Raw genomic sequence first — 15,158 nt, forward strand, 5'->3', positions numbered from 1 at the left:
ACACCAAATGTGGTGACATTTTTGGATTAAAAAATGCTTGTTTCCTGCGCTTCTCTTGGAGAACGCCAGCATTAATGATTTATTTCATCAAATGTTCTTCTGTTGACATGAGCACCAGAAATTCATCATTGCTTCCTGCTCATTTATTGTTACACAATGATTGACTATGGTTAATCAAATGCTATACATTTACACATTTAATTTCTGCATCTTTGACGTAAATGCAACTGTCGCATGTGCATCCATGCGGACACACAGGGCGATCATCCCGAAGAGCCAGTTGGGGTTGGCGCGTGTGATTGTGGCTGTACGCTTAAGGCTTTGGGGGACAGAGTTTCAATACCACTAGCGTGCATGCAATGACGTGTCCACTTTTCGGCAAGACAGCATGCAGTGGCATATAGCAGCCACGGTCTGGAAGGGTTCGCAGAAAAGGGAAGTGCAAGGGAAGTGCAAGGGTTCGCAGCGAAAGCCTAACTTTGAAATTTTTGTGAGTGTTAACTAGTGTAACAATAGTTAACTTGCAGTTGGTTGCCAGTTGACATGTTAACGTGTTTTAGTAGAGAAAACCATGTAAAAATGTTTGGCTGAGTTGAAGCCTGAAAGAGCACTCTGGTTGTTTCTGCTGCTATACTTCCTGAATTGAGAAGAACTAGCTGCACACATGTTGACCTCTCGTGCCTGCTATCACCATAGGTCAACAATTTGTGCACACTCACTCGCATGTCTCACAATGCACTTGCTCATAAGTCGTGTTCACTCACACTACCGCTCACTCACCTTCACTTCTTCTGCACTCTTTGGGCTGACCTGTGGCTATCATAAGATCAGTGATGACTGTGACACAGGCACAGTGGAAACTGTGCACTGATCCAACAAATACTGTCTCCTAAGACGCCACTTGGTGAACTGCTGTACTATTGGCAAACAACTGTGACACCCTTGGTTCAAGGGACACTAAAGGGAAAAATGATCTGAGCTGTCTTTAACCTTCCACGATATGAAAACAGCCACTGTTACTGTGAGACGACCTTTGGTAAGCCATAAAAGGCGCAAAAATGAAAGTTAAGTGGTGACACAGTCTTGAACTTCCTGCACCAGCCAACCATGATGTCATTGTTTTTGATGCTGTTTCCTTGCGCCTAGCGGAACTTCTATCAGTAAAAATTACTTGCATTGTATTCTAAAACAGCCAAAGATGAAACCTAGAAAGTTTCAAAAGCTTTAGCAGAACGACAACGGCCGAAACATGAGAATATACTTTGTCATCCGTGACGTCGCACTGACATGCTGGCATGAAGTTAGCGTGAAATTGAAAAATGAAACCTTGCCTAAAATTTTTTCTGCCAGTAATAAACCTGTTACCACGAAGTCAATGTAGCTGAAGTTCATCAAGGATACTCTAGCAATCTGAACTGATTCGTTATCTTTAGTGTTCCTTTACATTATCCCTGGTTAGAAGAAGCAGGTGTGCAAAATATGGCACAAGAGAATGGCACATGCTCCCTGCCTTGTGACAGACTGCTGCTGCAGTGTTGTCAAAGAGTCTATCATAAGTTCAGGAACCAGTTTTCATTGACAAGTGTGCGCCTGCAGGGGCTTATCCTGGAAATGTCCACATATTTAAAGTTTATGCTAGTGAGAGAGAAACACAGGATGTTTATACACAAATCAAGAACTCGTATTGATTCTGTGGTGGCCCCTCTCCTTAAGAAAGAAAGAAAGGCAGATACTTAAGCAAGGTTGATTGTGGTTCATACTGCTCCGTTGATAATCATGTCCTCGAGATCCTTCACCAGGTGGACGATTACTTTGCTTTCGGTTGCAAGTGTTACAGGTGCACTCACTAATTGCGTAATCGCAACAGCACCCATTTTCAGTACTGTCAAAAATCATCCAAGCTTTTGCTGAACTTCTCCTCAAAGCATCCTTGAGTTTAATAAACAGAATAGCCATGCTGTGCCTCAATTCCTAAGTAGGACACTGTCAGCTTAAGTAGGCAGTTAATGAGTTTATTAGTAGAAGCAGAGGTGGTACTCTCAGAGAAACACAAGGTCTACGTTCACATCAAATTTTGCTTCCTTCAGCTATTAATTGTATTAAATATGAGTTAGCAATAATGTAATATGTACTAAGGACAAAGATTTCATATGATATCGTTTAAAAAAATATTTACTTGTGCAATTACTATGTGGAAATCATTGTTTTAAGCCAAACCATGTTTGAGACAACCCTTGCAGACTCTCATCCCTACATTTTTGTGGCAGCACAGCAACTGTTTTCTTCTAAGTAATGTTGTAAGAAATGTTGGAAAGGATACACACTGACTTTTTCAGAATTTTTTATTTGTCAATCCTTGGATGAGCACATTTAAGTACAGACACACAAATACCAGGGTGTCTACTAATTGGGAAAATCAGGAATTCTCAAGGATGTTGAATAGTTTGGAAATACTCAGGGAATTTGTGCTTCTATCAGGGAAAATGAGCAGCAATTTTGTTGAAAGGGAACGAAAGTTGCGCTAGTGCTGGCTCGAGTAACAGAGAAAAATCGTAATGAATCCTATTTGACACCTTGTTGTCTGCTGGAGGAGTTGCCAGTGTGCTGTCAACGACCAACTTTCTGGACGCCTGATATTTCGGACGGCTTCGCGGCGGTGCCACATCCCCCGATAGTCAATGTATCAGAAGGTCGGGAGTTTCGGACGTGAGAACCCTTCGCCGTCCGAGTTTTTGGACATTTTGCCGTGACCGCCAGTCTGAAAAAGCATTAATCAAAGCCACCACTACCGCCAACATTTTGATTACCTTGCCGCCTCGAACCGGCGCTCTTGCATGCAGATCTGCTGGCAGCTGTACCCACCACCGCGGCAACACTAGGCCTAGCTGCTTTGACATTCGCTATTTAGCTTCTTGCCTTTCTGTGCCGTGTTTTTCATTGAAAGAATTCGCCGCTATCAGCAACAGCACTTACTCCGCCTTTGTGGTCCTCGCAATTTGTTTCGAAACTTGGAAAGCACAGTGCATTGCATAATGTTGATTCCCGAAAGTCAGCTTCGCATCAATACAGCTATGTTATGTGGTGAAGCATAAGCATGGTAAGGGGCCAATTGTCATGAAACATAGTAAGTATTCCTTAATGCATTCCTTAAAGGAAGCCCCTCGCCAGGTCTGGCCATTTTGAGCTGACAAGCGCAGAGCATACAATGCGTGCTAGCAATTGTGTTTGCAAAGAATTACTTTGATGTGTGCCGCAGAAGGGTCTGAAATTTCAACACGAATGCAGTTTTCCCTTTTTCTTGCGGCGACCGTGCTCCAAGCCGGATGGTGACGTAGTATTCGGGTCCCTGCGCCTACCTACTTGTGTCCGCAGTGTGACATTGCTCGTAGTGACACACGACTTCGAGAATAATTCAAGGCAACATCTGTTGTTTGTTTGATCTGTTGCTTGAACTGACGAATTTAAGTTTAGAGAAATAATAGAACACACAAGCGGAATGTCTGCGTGTTCTTTGTTTTCCTTTGCACCGAAGCAAGAGAGATGTACTTCCACATCGTCTGCTTGTTCCTACGGTCGTGCAGTCACATGTGCAGGTACCGAAACTATGCCATTTTCAACCCTGTTCCAGTGCGTGATCATGCCCTGTGATCCGCTTGTTCTGCCTCAGTATTCGTGCAGCACTGAATTATACCGCTGATCATGTGTCCTTGTGCACAGCACACAAAATTGTGTGCTGCGCGAAACCAGACAATCTCAACAGCTCGTGCGCAACGCCATAAGCAAAAGTGCGCAGCGCCTCAAAAAATGACAAAAAAAAAGAAAGTGAAGGCAAGGCCTGTGACGTATGCGACATGCAATCCTCGAGGATTGGTATGGAAGAACGCAGGGAAGGAATTTCGCTTGTGGAGGCTAGATTGGGCGAGTGGAGAGTCTCGCTATGCAGTGGAGCTCACCTCCTGAAATCATGGGTTCGCGGCACTGAAATATTTCTATTTCTGCTATTAATGAGCAGATTTGAAAAATTGAAAAATTTTTGTCGCAGACCACTCTCTAGAGGACACATAACCTCCAGCGTATTACCAAAATTTGCTGTGGGGCCTGGTGAGGGGCCCTTTAAAGTCATCATCATCATCAGCCTGGTTACGCCCACTGCAGGGCGAAGGCCTCTCCCGTATTTATTCAACTACCCCAGTCATGTACTAATTGTGGCCATGCTGTCCCTGCAAACTTCTTAATCTCATCTGCCCACCTAACTTTCAGCCGCCCCCTGCTACGCTTCCCTTCCCTTGGAATGTATGTATTCCTTATGAATGTATTCCATGTGTATTATGTGCACCCACCATCTGTCACAGTATGAGCATCGATATGCCTACTTAGTTTACTGGAAGGCCTTCCAAGCTTTTTCGGATGTGCCTGCGGCGATTTGAGCCCTTAAAGGGCCCCTCACCAGGTCTGGCCATTTTGAGCTTACAAGCGCCGTGCATACTAGGCTTACTAATGATCGTGTATGATTGTGTCTGTTAAGTATGACATCGCTACGTCCCGCAGAAAGCTGAAATTTCAAACCAAATGCCCTCTGCCCTTCTCCTCGCGGGCACCGTGCTTCCATTCGGAAAGCACAGGTACACCTACGTACACACATGAGCAAAAGTATACAGACTACAGGGTCTCCGAACAAACTAAATTTCTTTGCAATTAGCATGCATAAACTGAAATTGACGAGTATACTGGAGAGTTCCCAATACTAAGTTCACACTGCAGTCCTCAGTTTCAAGTTGCATTCACAGGCTGAAGAAGAAATCTGCTTTATCGCGCAAATTCCTGCACGACGTCCATTTACTTTTGCTCACGGGTGCACGCTGCACTGTTGTGACGTCGCTCTTAGTGACATGTGACTTTGAGGATTATTCAAGGCAACATGTGTTATTTGTGTAATCTGTTGCTTCAGTAGACGAAGAGAAATAATAAAACGCAAACCGAATGTCTGTGGGTTCTTGTTTTACTTGAGGATAGCAATAGGGGCTTGTTGGTACGGCATATCATATTTTGTTATAGCGCAAGCTTGACACGGACAACGGAAGGCACATCTGACACACACAGTGCTGTGTGTGTCAGATGTGCCTTCAGTTGTCCATGTCAAGCTTGCGCTATAACAAAATAAGACTTGTTTTATTTTGCACTGCTGCAAGAGAGATGTACTTTCGTTTTGTCTGCATGTTCCCACATCATGTGTGCAGACAACGAAAGTATGTCATTTTCTACAATGTTTGAGCATGCGATCATGCTCTATGATCTACTTGTGTCTTCCTCAGTATATGTGTAGCACTGGCTTCGCTAATCAGGCGTTCTTGTGCACAGCACGCAAAATCGTGTGCTGCACAAAACGAGACAAATGCAACAGCTCACACGCAACGCCATCAGAAGTGCACCACACACCAAAAAAAGCAAGGGAAAAATATGAAGGTGGGCCCGTGATGTATGCATCATGCGATCCTCGAGCTCCAGTACGGGAGAACGCAGGGAAAGAGTGGAAAGGAGTCTCTCTTGGCAGTGGCCCTTGCCTCCTGGAATTATGGGTTTTCGGCACTGAAATATTTCTATCTCGGCTTTTCATGGACCAATTTGAAAAATTCTTGCAGCACATCCCTAGAGGGCACGTAACAACTTCCAAAGTATAACCAAAATTTGCTATGTGGCCTGGTGAGGGGCCCTTTAAGGGCAGCAAAAGACATGCATTAATTTTTTTGAACTGCCCGATTTTTCGGACGTTTACTGTACAACTAACCAAGAGGATGCTTCAAATGGTCCTTGGGGCGAATGCGCGGTGGAAGGAGGACGGGAACAGAAACGACCTATGCATTGAGGAAAGAACGGGAAAGGAAGTGTGCCACGGCTTCTTTGAAGGAGCTTGAGCTCAAAAAACAGTGTTGGCTTACGCCGAGATGCCCCGTCCTTCTGTTTTCTTTTTGAATGAAATTTTCAATGAAAGTTTTGAATGTTCGCCCTATAAGATGAGAAGTTGCTGTGGTTGGTGTGATGTGGGCACGGCAAGCCCCACTGGCAGCAGCAACCCGGCTGTTTGCCTGGCTGCCACTGCAGTTAGATAAATCAGTCGGCCTTAATCCTTGCAGTCATGTGCTGGGCCCCTGCCGACACACGAAAATATTTGTTCGTCAGATGTTGGGAAGGGCTCAGCGTGTGTGCATGTACTTTTTTATTTTCTGGCAGCACCTTTCAAGCATACGATTGAGGGCTGCATTTTATCAACGTACATAGAGAAATTGGTGCACGCATTTTGTGGTGCAAAGCACTGAAGAAATGGCAGTGTTTTTTTTTCTGGGCATTTTATGGAAAGAACTCGTGTGAGTTTAGCGAATGTGAAGACGATCTTATCTTAGTGCTAACGATCGCTGGCCCACTTTTGGACAACCGCCAAATATTCTTGGACAAGAGTCCAGAAGGAGAAAGTGACAATGAGGACCCTAGTTAGTTGTTTCTGTACTGATCAACGACAGTGTGACGGCAACTGAAAAACTGTGCACCATACAAGAGCCTTGGGAATACAGGAAGTTTTGCCAAATACTGCGCATTTGTTTTCACAGTGCGCTTTCTGCTGCCTGTTGTTCCCGAGCATAATGAGTTCAAAAGGGGGTCAGTGACCTTGGCCAAGTGGCTCAGATTGGTGGCCTCCTCCTCGCAGGATAATCCATGAGTCTGGCTACACGGCGGACGAGTGCAAGCTCTACCGGCCCGTAGTTCACAGCAACACCATCCAGAGCCTGCTGGCCATCATCCGCGCCATGGGGCAGCTCAAGATCGACTTCAAGGACCCCAGTCGAGCGGTGAGCAAACACTGGCTCACAACGACTGTTTGTCTTGGTCAAAGAAACCTAATCGGGGTTAGCATTTGTGGGTCCCTTGCAGGCTGCTAAATGAGACTTCAATAAATAGAAAAGGACCCACAGTGCCCATAGCAGAGTTTATTGTTATTATTTTTAAATAAGTTGTGTTGACTACATAATAAGTGTGTTCTTGAGTTGCACCTTTACAATTGGTGGAGATCCCTGATCCCGCAGGGCTCAACCTGATTAGGTGTACGGCAAAATACCTCAAAATCAACAAATGCTCATTCCATGGAGAACTCACCGGAGGCAGGAAAATACGGGGAGTGCAAATGGCTACTCCACTGTGTTAGTTTTGCAGCTTGTGTACGCTGTGAATAATATGCATCTGGGAAATTGCTTCTTTTTTTTTATTAAAATGTGGCAAATGTGCTGCGAGATTTTAACAAGTCGAGGAAAGAGTAGATTTTTAAATGATATGGAAGTATGGAAAATAAGAATACCTGGTAAAATAAAGGTTTTGTAAGACAGAAGTTCATTAAAGGGCCTCTCACCAGGTTTGGCCATCTTGAGCGCTCCGTGCATGCAATGCACGCTAACGGTCGTGTCTGATAAGTATTGCATCGCTGCGCGCTGTAGAAAGAGCCTAAATTTCAAACCGAACGCCCTTTGCCCTTATCCTTGTGGCCGCCCACGCCTGCGCTCCCAGCCGGAGAGTCAGTACATATCGCACAAGTGCGCCTACGTACATGGCAGTGCTGTGACGCTGCTCATAGTGGTGAATGATGTCGAGAATTATTCAAGGCAACACCTGTTATTTGCGTAATCAGTTGCTTCAATAGACAATAAAAGTTTAGAGAAATAATAAAACACACAAGCCAAATGTCTCCGTACATTTGTTTTACTTCGCACCACAGCGCAAGAGATGTAGTTCCATTTTCTCTGCTTGTTCCTTGTGCGTGCGTGCAGACAACGAAACTGTCATTTTTTACTGTGTTCCAGTGCATCATGTGAAAATACGATATGTAGTTGGGAAAAAGAGCAAGGAGTGCAAAATGGCCTGTCCAAATTTGAACGCTGAACAAATAACAAATGTAGTCACTAGAGTCCAGGAAGAACTTGGCAAATGACCAAGAGTGAGAATACATTAAGCTTCTCAGTGTAATAACGACAGAAATACGGAAAGAGAAACAACATGTTCGTTGGAAAGAAAAAAGCGTGAAAAGCAGGTGGAACAGGGAGATACGAGAAGCGATCGCCGAACGACAGAAAGCATCCCAAGAGCACAGGCAGGCAAGTTGCTGCAGAATGAAGTAGCCAGTAAATGGGAAATATAGTGGGACAAAAGGTCTATGGTTCAAATACTGGTGCAAGCAAAGATAAAAGGTGAAAGTGAACGAATGTTGTCAGAAATACGCAAGAAAAAGAAGGCTGCACCTAGAATATTTTGGAACCACATAAAATTATTAGGCAGGAAGTCAACAATACAACAACATATCCTAGACGAAGATGGAAACAAACTGGAAGGGGAAGCGGCAATGAATTGCATCCGAAAAATAACAGCCGAATCTTTCCCAGGCAATGACGAGGCGGTACTTGAAGAAAAAAAGAGCATGAAAGAGACCCAGGTGGGAAAAGGAGCTGGTGCTGACAAATTTCAACTAGAAGAAAGCCGAAGAGAAAATTCCTAAGCACACAGCCACAGGGCTAGATGAGGTTCCTGTTAGGCTGAATAATGAACTGGGCCAAAAAGTAAGAAAGCTGTGGTGAAAGCAGTGGAAAAAACTTTAAAAGATAGACGAATGCCAGACAGTTGGCGACAAAGTAGAATTAATTTAATTTATAAAGGCAAGGGGGAGAAAGATAGAATTCACTTGTATAAACCGTTGACCATTACATCTGTATTATACAGGCTAGCAATGCAGGCAGTCGAGTTGAAGCTGCAAGCATGGGCAGAGAATTATGGCATTTTGGGAGAACTTCAGAATGGCTTCAGAATAGGTAGGCGTTTGGATGATAACTTATTTGTCCTTACTCAGTGTATTGAAATATCAAAAGTAGAAAGCAGACCGCTATATGTGGCCTTTTTAGACATTACGGGAGCCTATGACAACATAGACCGCAACATATTGTGGATTACTCTGGAAGGGGAAGGCTTAGGTGACGATCGTCAACAGCTTTTGAGAGAGATTTACCTAGAAAATACCATTTGTAGTGAATGGAAAGGGATGAGTAGTGAGGAGAAAGTTAATATCAACAAGGGACTAGGCAGGTGTGCCCTTTATCCCCATTGCTGTTTATGATGTACATGGTGAGGATGGAGAGGGCGCTAGAACGAAGTAATATTGGGTTTAATCTCTCATACAAACAGGCGGGTACAGTAGTAGAGCAGCAGCTTCCAGGTTCATTTTATGGGGACGACATTGCATTGCTAGCTCACAAGCAAAGTGATTTGCAACGTCTGGCTAATATTTGTGGACAGGAAGGCAACAATTTAGGTTTGAAATTTAGTGTTAGAAAATCAGGTGTTATGGTATTCAATGAAAACAGTGGCAGTACAGGGCCAGGAAATGCCTCGGGTAAAAGAATATAAATACCTTGGTATATGGATAAATGAAGGCAATAGATATGTGGAAACACAGGAAAAAAACTAACAGTGAAGGGGAAGAGAAATGGAGCCATAATGAAGCACAGAGCGTTATGGGGATACAATAGGTACGAGGTGCTATGGGGTATGTTGAAAGGTGTAATGGTTCCAGGACTTACTCTTGGAAATGCGGTTGTTTGCTTGAAATCAGGGGTACAATCAGGACTCGATGGGAACCAAAGTTCAGTGGGACGTCTCGCATTGGGTGCTCACGGGAAAACTACAAATGAAGCTGTGCAGGGTGATATGTGCTGGACTAGTTTTGAAGTGCGGGAAGCTCGCAGTAAAATTGATTATGAAGAACGACTGAGGAATATGGAAGAAAGTAAATGGGCTGTGAAAGTGTTGAGGTATCTTACACGAAAAACATTGATTCCCAGTGGAGGAAAAGAACCAGGAAGGTTACCAGCAAGTATGCGGCCTGTAGGGCGGGCAACACAACAACAAGGAACGTCACGCGGAAAGTCGGAGAGGCTGAAATAATCTCATGGGTGGCGGCAATGGAGGAAAAAACTGAATCGGGAGAGAAACAATTTGTGATAACTCAAAGAGAAGCTCATTACTTTTCGAAGTGAGATCGGGATACCTTAGAACACGCACCTATAAGCGAGATATAAGAAGGAAGAAGCATGTGCTTGCTGCGGTAAAGCTTGGGAAACGATGGAGTATGTTTTATTAGAATGTGACGACGTCAGCCCAGCGGTCGATTTAGGCACCGGTGGTCTCTTTGAGGCCCTTGGGTTCAGCGAGAGCAGTGGAAAAGTAAACATGTCCACAATAGAGATTAGTAAGACACGATTGGAAGATTGATGGAAGAAAAGTAGGGAAACGACAAAAGATGGAGACGTACAAAAGTAAAGTTCGCAATAGGGGATCAGAAAATTTGGTTGTGGGAGTTCATAGGGCTTTTTTTTTTTTAATTGTTTAACCTAGGCAGTGTAATAGCAAGAGCTTGGTGGCGCAACCCACTGCCCCGTTCCAAAGGGGACGCTCATAACTTCCAATGATCGATCCATCGTATAACATAAGTCTTCTATGTGGCCAGGTGAGGGGCCCTTTAACTTGAGATTTGATTACAGTACGTTGAGAGCTAGCAGTAAGGTGTGTACATGTTCATATGCATACCGCTTTTTTCACCCCACTACAAATCCGTGTCAGTATTTTTTCCAAGTAGTGCCCACAACGCTAGTTTGGTTTAATCATTACGGTGTGGAAGTCTTCCTCAAGAATTCCACTCGCTGGAGTGGCAGGCCTCCGTCCTTTGATTCCATCAGTGGCTCTAGCTACATTAAATTTTTGCTTGTGAAAATGCGCCTAGTAACAGCTCCAAAAAGTTGATTTCCTGCTTCAGAGTGAGGTTATAGCTGCTCCAAAAGGTGCTTCAAAATGGCTTAGGCCAATCACATTACGAAACAACATTAAAAAAAAAGTTTTTGCGTACTTGGCAGCTCTCCTGATTATTCTGTGGAGTTAACAAATTTGGGATTCTTTCCTGTTTGCAAATTTGAATTCCTGTTTGCAAAAAAGTTTGTTCTCCAAACCATCAGTTGGAAGTCTGGTGGTGAAAGGTTGCCAGAGGGGTTCTTGCTTAACGAATGTTTTGCAACCAAATTGCTGAAGCACTTGAAATTACAACTGCTATGCTGCTGAAAAAGTGACTGTGGTCTAAAAACAATGTGTTGCTTGTAAATCTCTGCTCTTCCGAGTTTGGTGCTGTTGCGTGCCTTGTATAAAGTTAAATCATCTTTAGTAAAAGGCATGTGTACAGTAGAATGTCAATTAACCAATACCTCAAGGTACTGGAGAAATAATTTCTACTGAACAGCACTTTTCTTTACTGAGAAAAATGTGTAGCAATGCTGCACTGTGGGCATGTCATCACCCTCTTAACACTTGTAAGCATAATGTAGTGAATGTAGTTGCACTCCACAAAGACTGCCTGAAAGTTCGAATAATTGGTAGCTTCGCCAGAACAGAGAGAGAGAGACTCGGCAAGTGCGTTGTGGCACGTGCATGCTATTACACATGCACGTGATCCAGTGCGTCTGTATTTCAAGCATCTTTATGCTGTCACTAGATTGGTCAGTGTGCACACCAAATCTGCATCCCCTGTCAACCTCAACTAATGCCAATCGTGTTCCAATAACGAAATCATAATCGGATTTCTTTGCAGCAGTCATTTTTCAAGTAGTTTCCGGGGCTTTATCTGTGCTGCATCCAAGCCTGGAGTTCTGTGGAGCTTCTTGATGAATCTGAGTGTCTAAAATTCGTAACAGCAGCCAGAAAAGTCACCCAAGACGATGTCACTTTTTAACACGCAGAGGGAAATGCTTGATGTGCAGCCACACAGCAAACCGCTAATGCACCTTTGGCAGCTTAGTGGTTTGGCTTGCCTGTGTCGTGGTTGTTAAGTGATCAGCAACGATTAAGTTGACTAGGCTTGCTACTCTTGGCTTTGAGGAGGCGTTGGTGACTTATAAAGCAAGAATGTAGCTCTATTTGCTAAACTTGGTCACGCTCCAAGATCCACAAATAATCGCGTATGCTTGAAATATTGATTAGTAACTGGGGGTAAATTATTTTGGGAACAAGTCTTTGCAACAGTTTTTCGGATGACTTTTTTCATAGAGGACAGGCATTGCAAGAGTTTCACGTTCTACTTCTCTGGACGAAAAAAATCCAGCAGAACCAGTCTTGCAATGGATGCCGACGTTAATGCAATTAGCAGTGAAGCAGTGCAGCACCACACGCTGTGTGGCCCCCGCTGCAACACGTGGGCAGCCGAGCTCCTCTGCACGTGCTGCACCGCTTAGATACGCTGCCTTTGCGTGGCACGGGTTGGATTTCGCCAAGCATTGGAGACATTCACTGTTGTCACGGTAGAGCGGCCCGCATTCAGTGGCACACACCCAGTGTCCCAAGTCGGCCTCGGGAGAGGTCCACTGAGGCGTACACACATTCGGTGACTCAGGTTTGTCCAACAGTTGGTTTCGAACCCTGTCCCCTCGGCACAGCAATCTGATGTGACACTCGTTCAACCACGGACTGCCCAGTATTCCAGGTTGGCAAGAAAGTGGTTAGAGACAGACGGGCAGCCCCCGGAAAGTGCACCAAATACCCTGAGAATGCCAATCCCATTAGGACCTTTAGCACTTGCACTGCCAGTTCTGCTTCTTGAAGGGTAACAGCCTCATTGTTTCCATTTACAGGGGGCTGCAAAAGCCTTTGTTCCAGTTAACAAAAGATTTATTGCGTTAGAAAAGCTACTTAACCTAGCAATTAGAAGCTGATTTTCCGTCCAGGTGGCAATTTTGTTTAAGTGGCATTTGCCGAGATTGTACTGTAATTCTCAAGATGTGTGCTCGTGGTAAGCAAAAGATACACGTCCTATTCCTTCAGGCCACCCCCCCATCCTATTTCCATTCGTTGTGCTATAGTAGAATTTTAAAAATTTTATGGTTCACAGATTGGCATGTGTGATGTTGTGAGGGGATCACTGATGGAAGGATCGAGGCTCTATTACAGCAGCATTAAATTTGCATGCCCATTGTTAAAGGCTATGGCCTTTTTATTGATTTCAAAGTTAAAGGGTTTGCTTTATAGGTCTCGCTTGGTTATTCTAGAGCTGCAAGTGGACGGCCGAGATGTTATGGCGCCTGGGCTGTGTAATCCTGCTGAAGCAAATGTGCTCTGCACTCGATGGAGGCCGTATGTGACAGTTCGCAAGAGTTTCGACATTGTGCTTGCAAAATGAATGTTTTTTAATTGCGAAACCCATTCGAACAACTCTTTCAAGTGGTTGCTGTAGTTTCCCTAGATTTGTTCGAACGCTGGACGTTAGCAAGTGTAGCAGTAAAGTAACTTATCATTTGTAATGAATTTTGGGATGCCATATGGATTGCAGCAGCTGAATAGTAGTACGAGTAGTGCAACAAGGGACGGTAGTCCAGCAGTGTTTAACAGTACAAAGGTTGCGGGGACTCGCACGTGTCCCCTGATTTTGTCCTTGCATGGCTCTCGCGTCTCCTGTAATCCGGCTTCTCTGCATAGCTAAGCAGTATATTGCGAGAGATGGTGCAAGTGTTGCGCTGCCAACGCCCACCTAACAGCAGCACGGGTGAGACCCCATGAGGTCACATAATTGTCATCGCGTTGATGGCAACATGAACAAGCATGCGCCGCAGAATTTTGTTCCTGTCACAAGTGCACTGAACACTTGAAAATTTGTGGCCAACACTGGACCAAGTGCGCTGTAGTGCTAAGAAAATTGATTTATCCATGCTGCATGAACTGTCCTTTATTTGCAACCTTAAAGTCTGAAGGTAAACAAGAAAGTTCCCCTGCCATCATTTATTGCTTTGTAAATGTATTAGTAAAGCTGGATCCCTCTGCATCCTGCTTGTTATTTTAATGTTTATTCCTCACCTGCACGAACACCTACCAAATGTAAAACATTTTGGTAGGTGCATTACGCCATGTTTGCGTATTTTAGGGTTCCGAACTGCCTATGTTTAATTCTCCAGACAGTCTTACTGATAATTTTAGCAGCATTGCAGCACAATTTAGCACAATTTAGCAACTTCCCTGTCTCTGTTAAGCGACATGCTTGAAAAAAAGCTGGCAACTGCCAAAGATGCCACCAATGCATAACCTTCATTACAGAAGCACATCCTTAAACAGATACTCTTTCAATCAGATAACTCATTACTAACTTACCTCATTATTACAGAGTGCCAGTGAAGGTACACAACCAATCAACCAAATCTGTTATCACCTAAGTAGCGTATATGTCACATTCCAGTCAAGTCAATCATCATTTCAGTTGCATATACATCACATAATCTAGCCGGGGGCAATGCATTCTTCTTGTTGGTGCCTGCTTTCATACTTAACGCGATCAGTCAATTTTATAAACTATTTGTACATAATAATTCAGTGGAACAGTATGCAAGCAAGGATATATATATATATACATACATTGTCACTGTTGAGCCAGCAGATTAATTTCTTGCTGCACACTGTACATGTGTATAAATAATTTAAGCTTCGTCTGAATTCTGCGTTAAGTTCTAAAGATGAATTTTTTTTTTAACACTGAGGATGCCAGAAGTGCCCTCAAGACCAATATTTTTACTTTCTTGATGTATCATTACAGGTTAGCTGATCATTGTGCCAACTTGGCATTGTTTAGAGTGTTGGGTTAACTTAACATAATGTGCATATTTCACCTCAATATGTTTTGAAGAGAAAGAGGGAATTAGAAAATGTGCACCCTTGTCCTGACACACACTTATCACATGAAGGATGGAATGTGACTGAAAACACGACCAATATGTGTGGCTGCAGGATGATGCCCGCCAGTTCTTCACGGTGGCAGGAGCGACATCGTCGCAGGAGTGCGAGATTACAACCGAGCTGGCCTCTCTGATGAAGCGCCTCTGGCAGGACCCAGGGGTCCAGCACTGTTTTGCCCGCTCGCGCGAGTACCAGCTCAATGACTCGGCCTCATAGTGAGTGTGGCACTTCTTTCCTCTCTCATGCAGGGTAAAGCCCCTGCTTACACATTTCCGCCGACCAGGTTAAAGGGACACTAAAGGTTGCCAGAAACTCAAGTTAAAGTGGTAGAGCAATGTTCTAGAACGTCTAAGACGTCAATATAATCGCGAACA

At 44.1% G+C, this 15,158-nt stretch overlaps 1 protein-coding gene across 5 annotated transcripts in view; it reads left to right on the forward strand.

The window, feature by feature from the left end:
• The window catches only part of LOC142584565 (guanine nucleotide-binding protein G(i) subunit alpha-like), a 146,360-nt gene that overhangs the window by 37,222 nt on the left and 93,980 nt on the right, over nt 1-15,158 (forward strand). For all 5 annotated transcript variants that reach the window (XM_075694670.1, XM_075694668.1, XM_075694669.1 and 2 more), the window contains exons 3-4: nt 6,701-6,842; nt 14,836-14,999. In XM_075694670.1, the coding sequence (XP_075550785.1) occupies nt 6,701-6,842; nt 14,836-14,999 (306 nt within the window). The remainder of the gene's footprint in view (nt 1-6,700; nt 6,843-14,835; nt 15,000-15,158) is intronic.

Source organism: Dermacentor variabilis, chromosome 6 (genome assembly GCF_050947875.1).
Source record: "Dermacentor variabilis isolate Ectoservices chromosome 6, ASM5094787v1, whole genome shotgun sequence".
In the NCBI taxonomy this organism is placed as follows: domain Eukaryota; kingdom Metazoa; phylum Arthropoda; class Arachnida; order Ixodida; family Ixodidae; genus Dermacentor; species Dermacentor variabilis.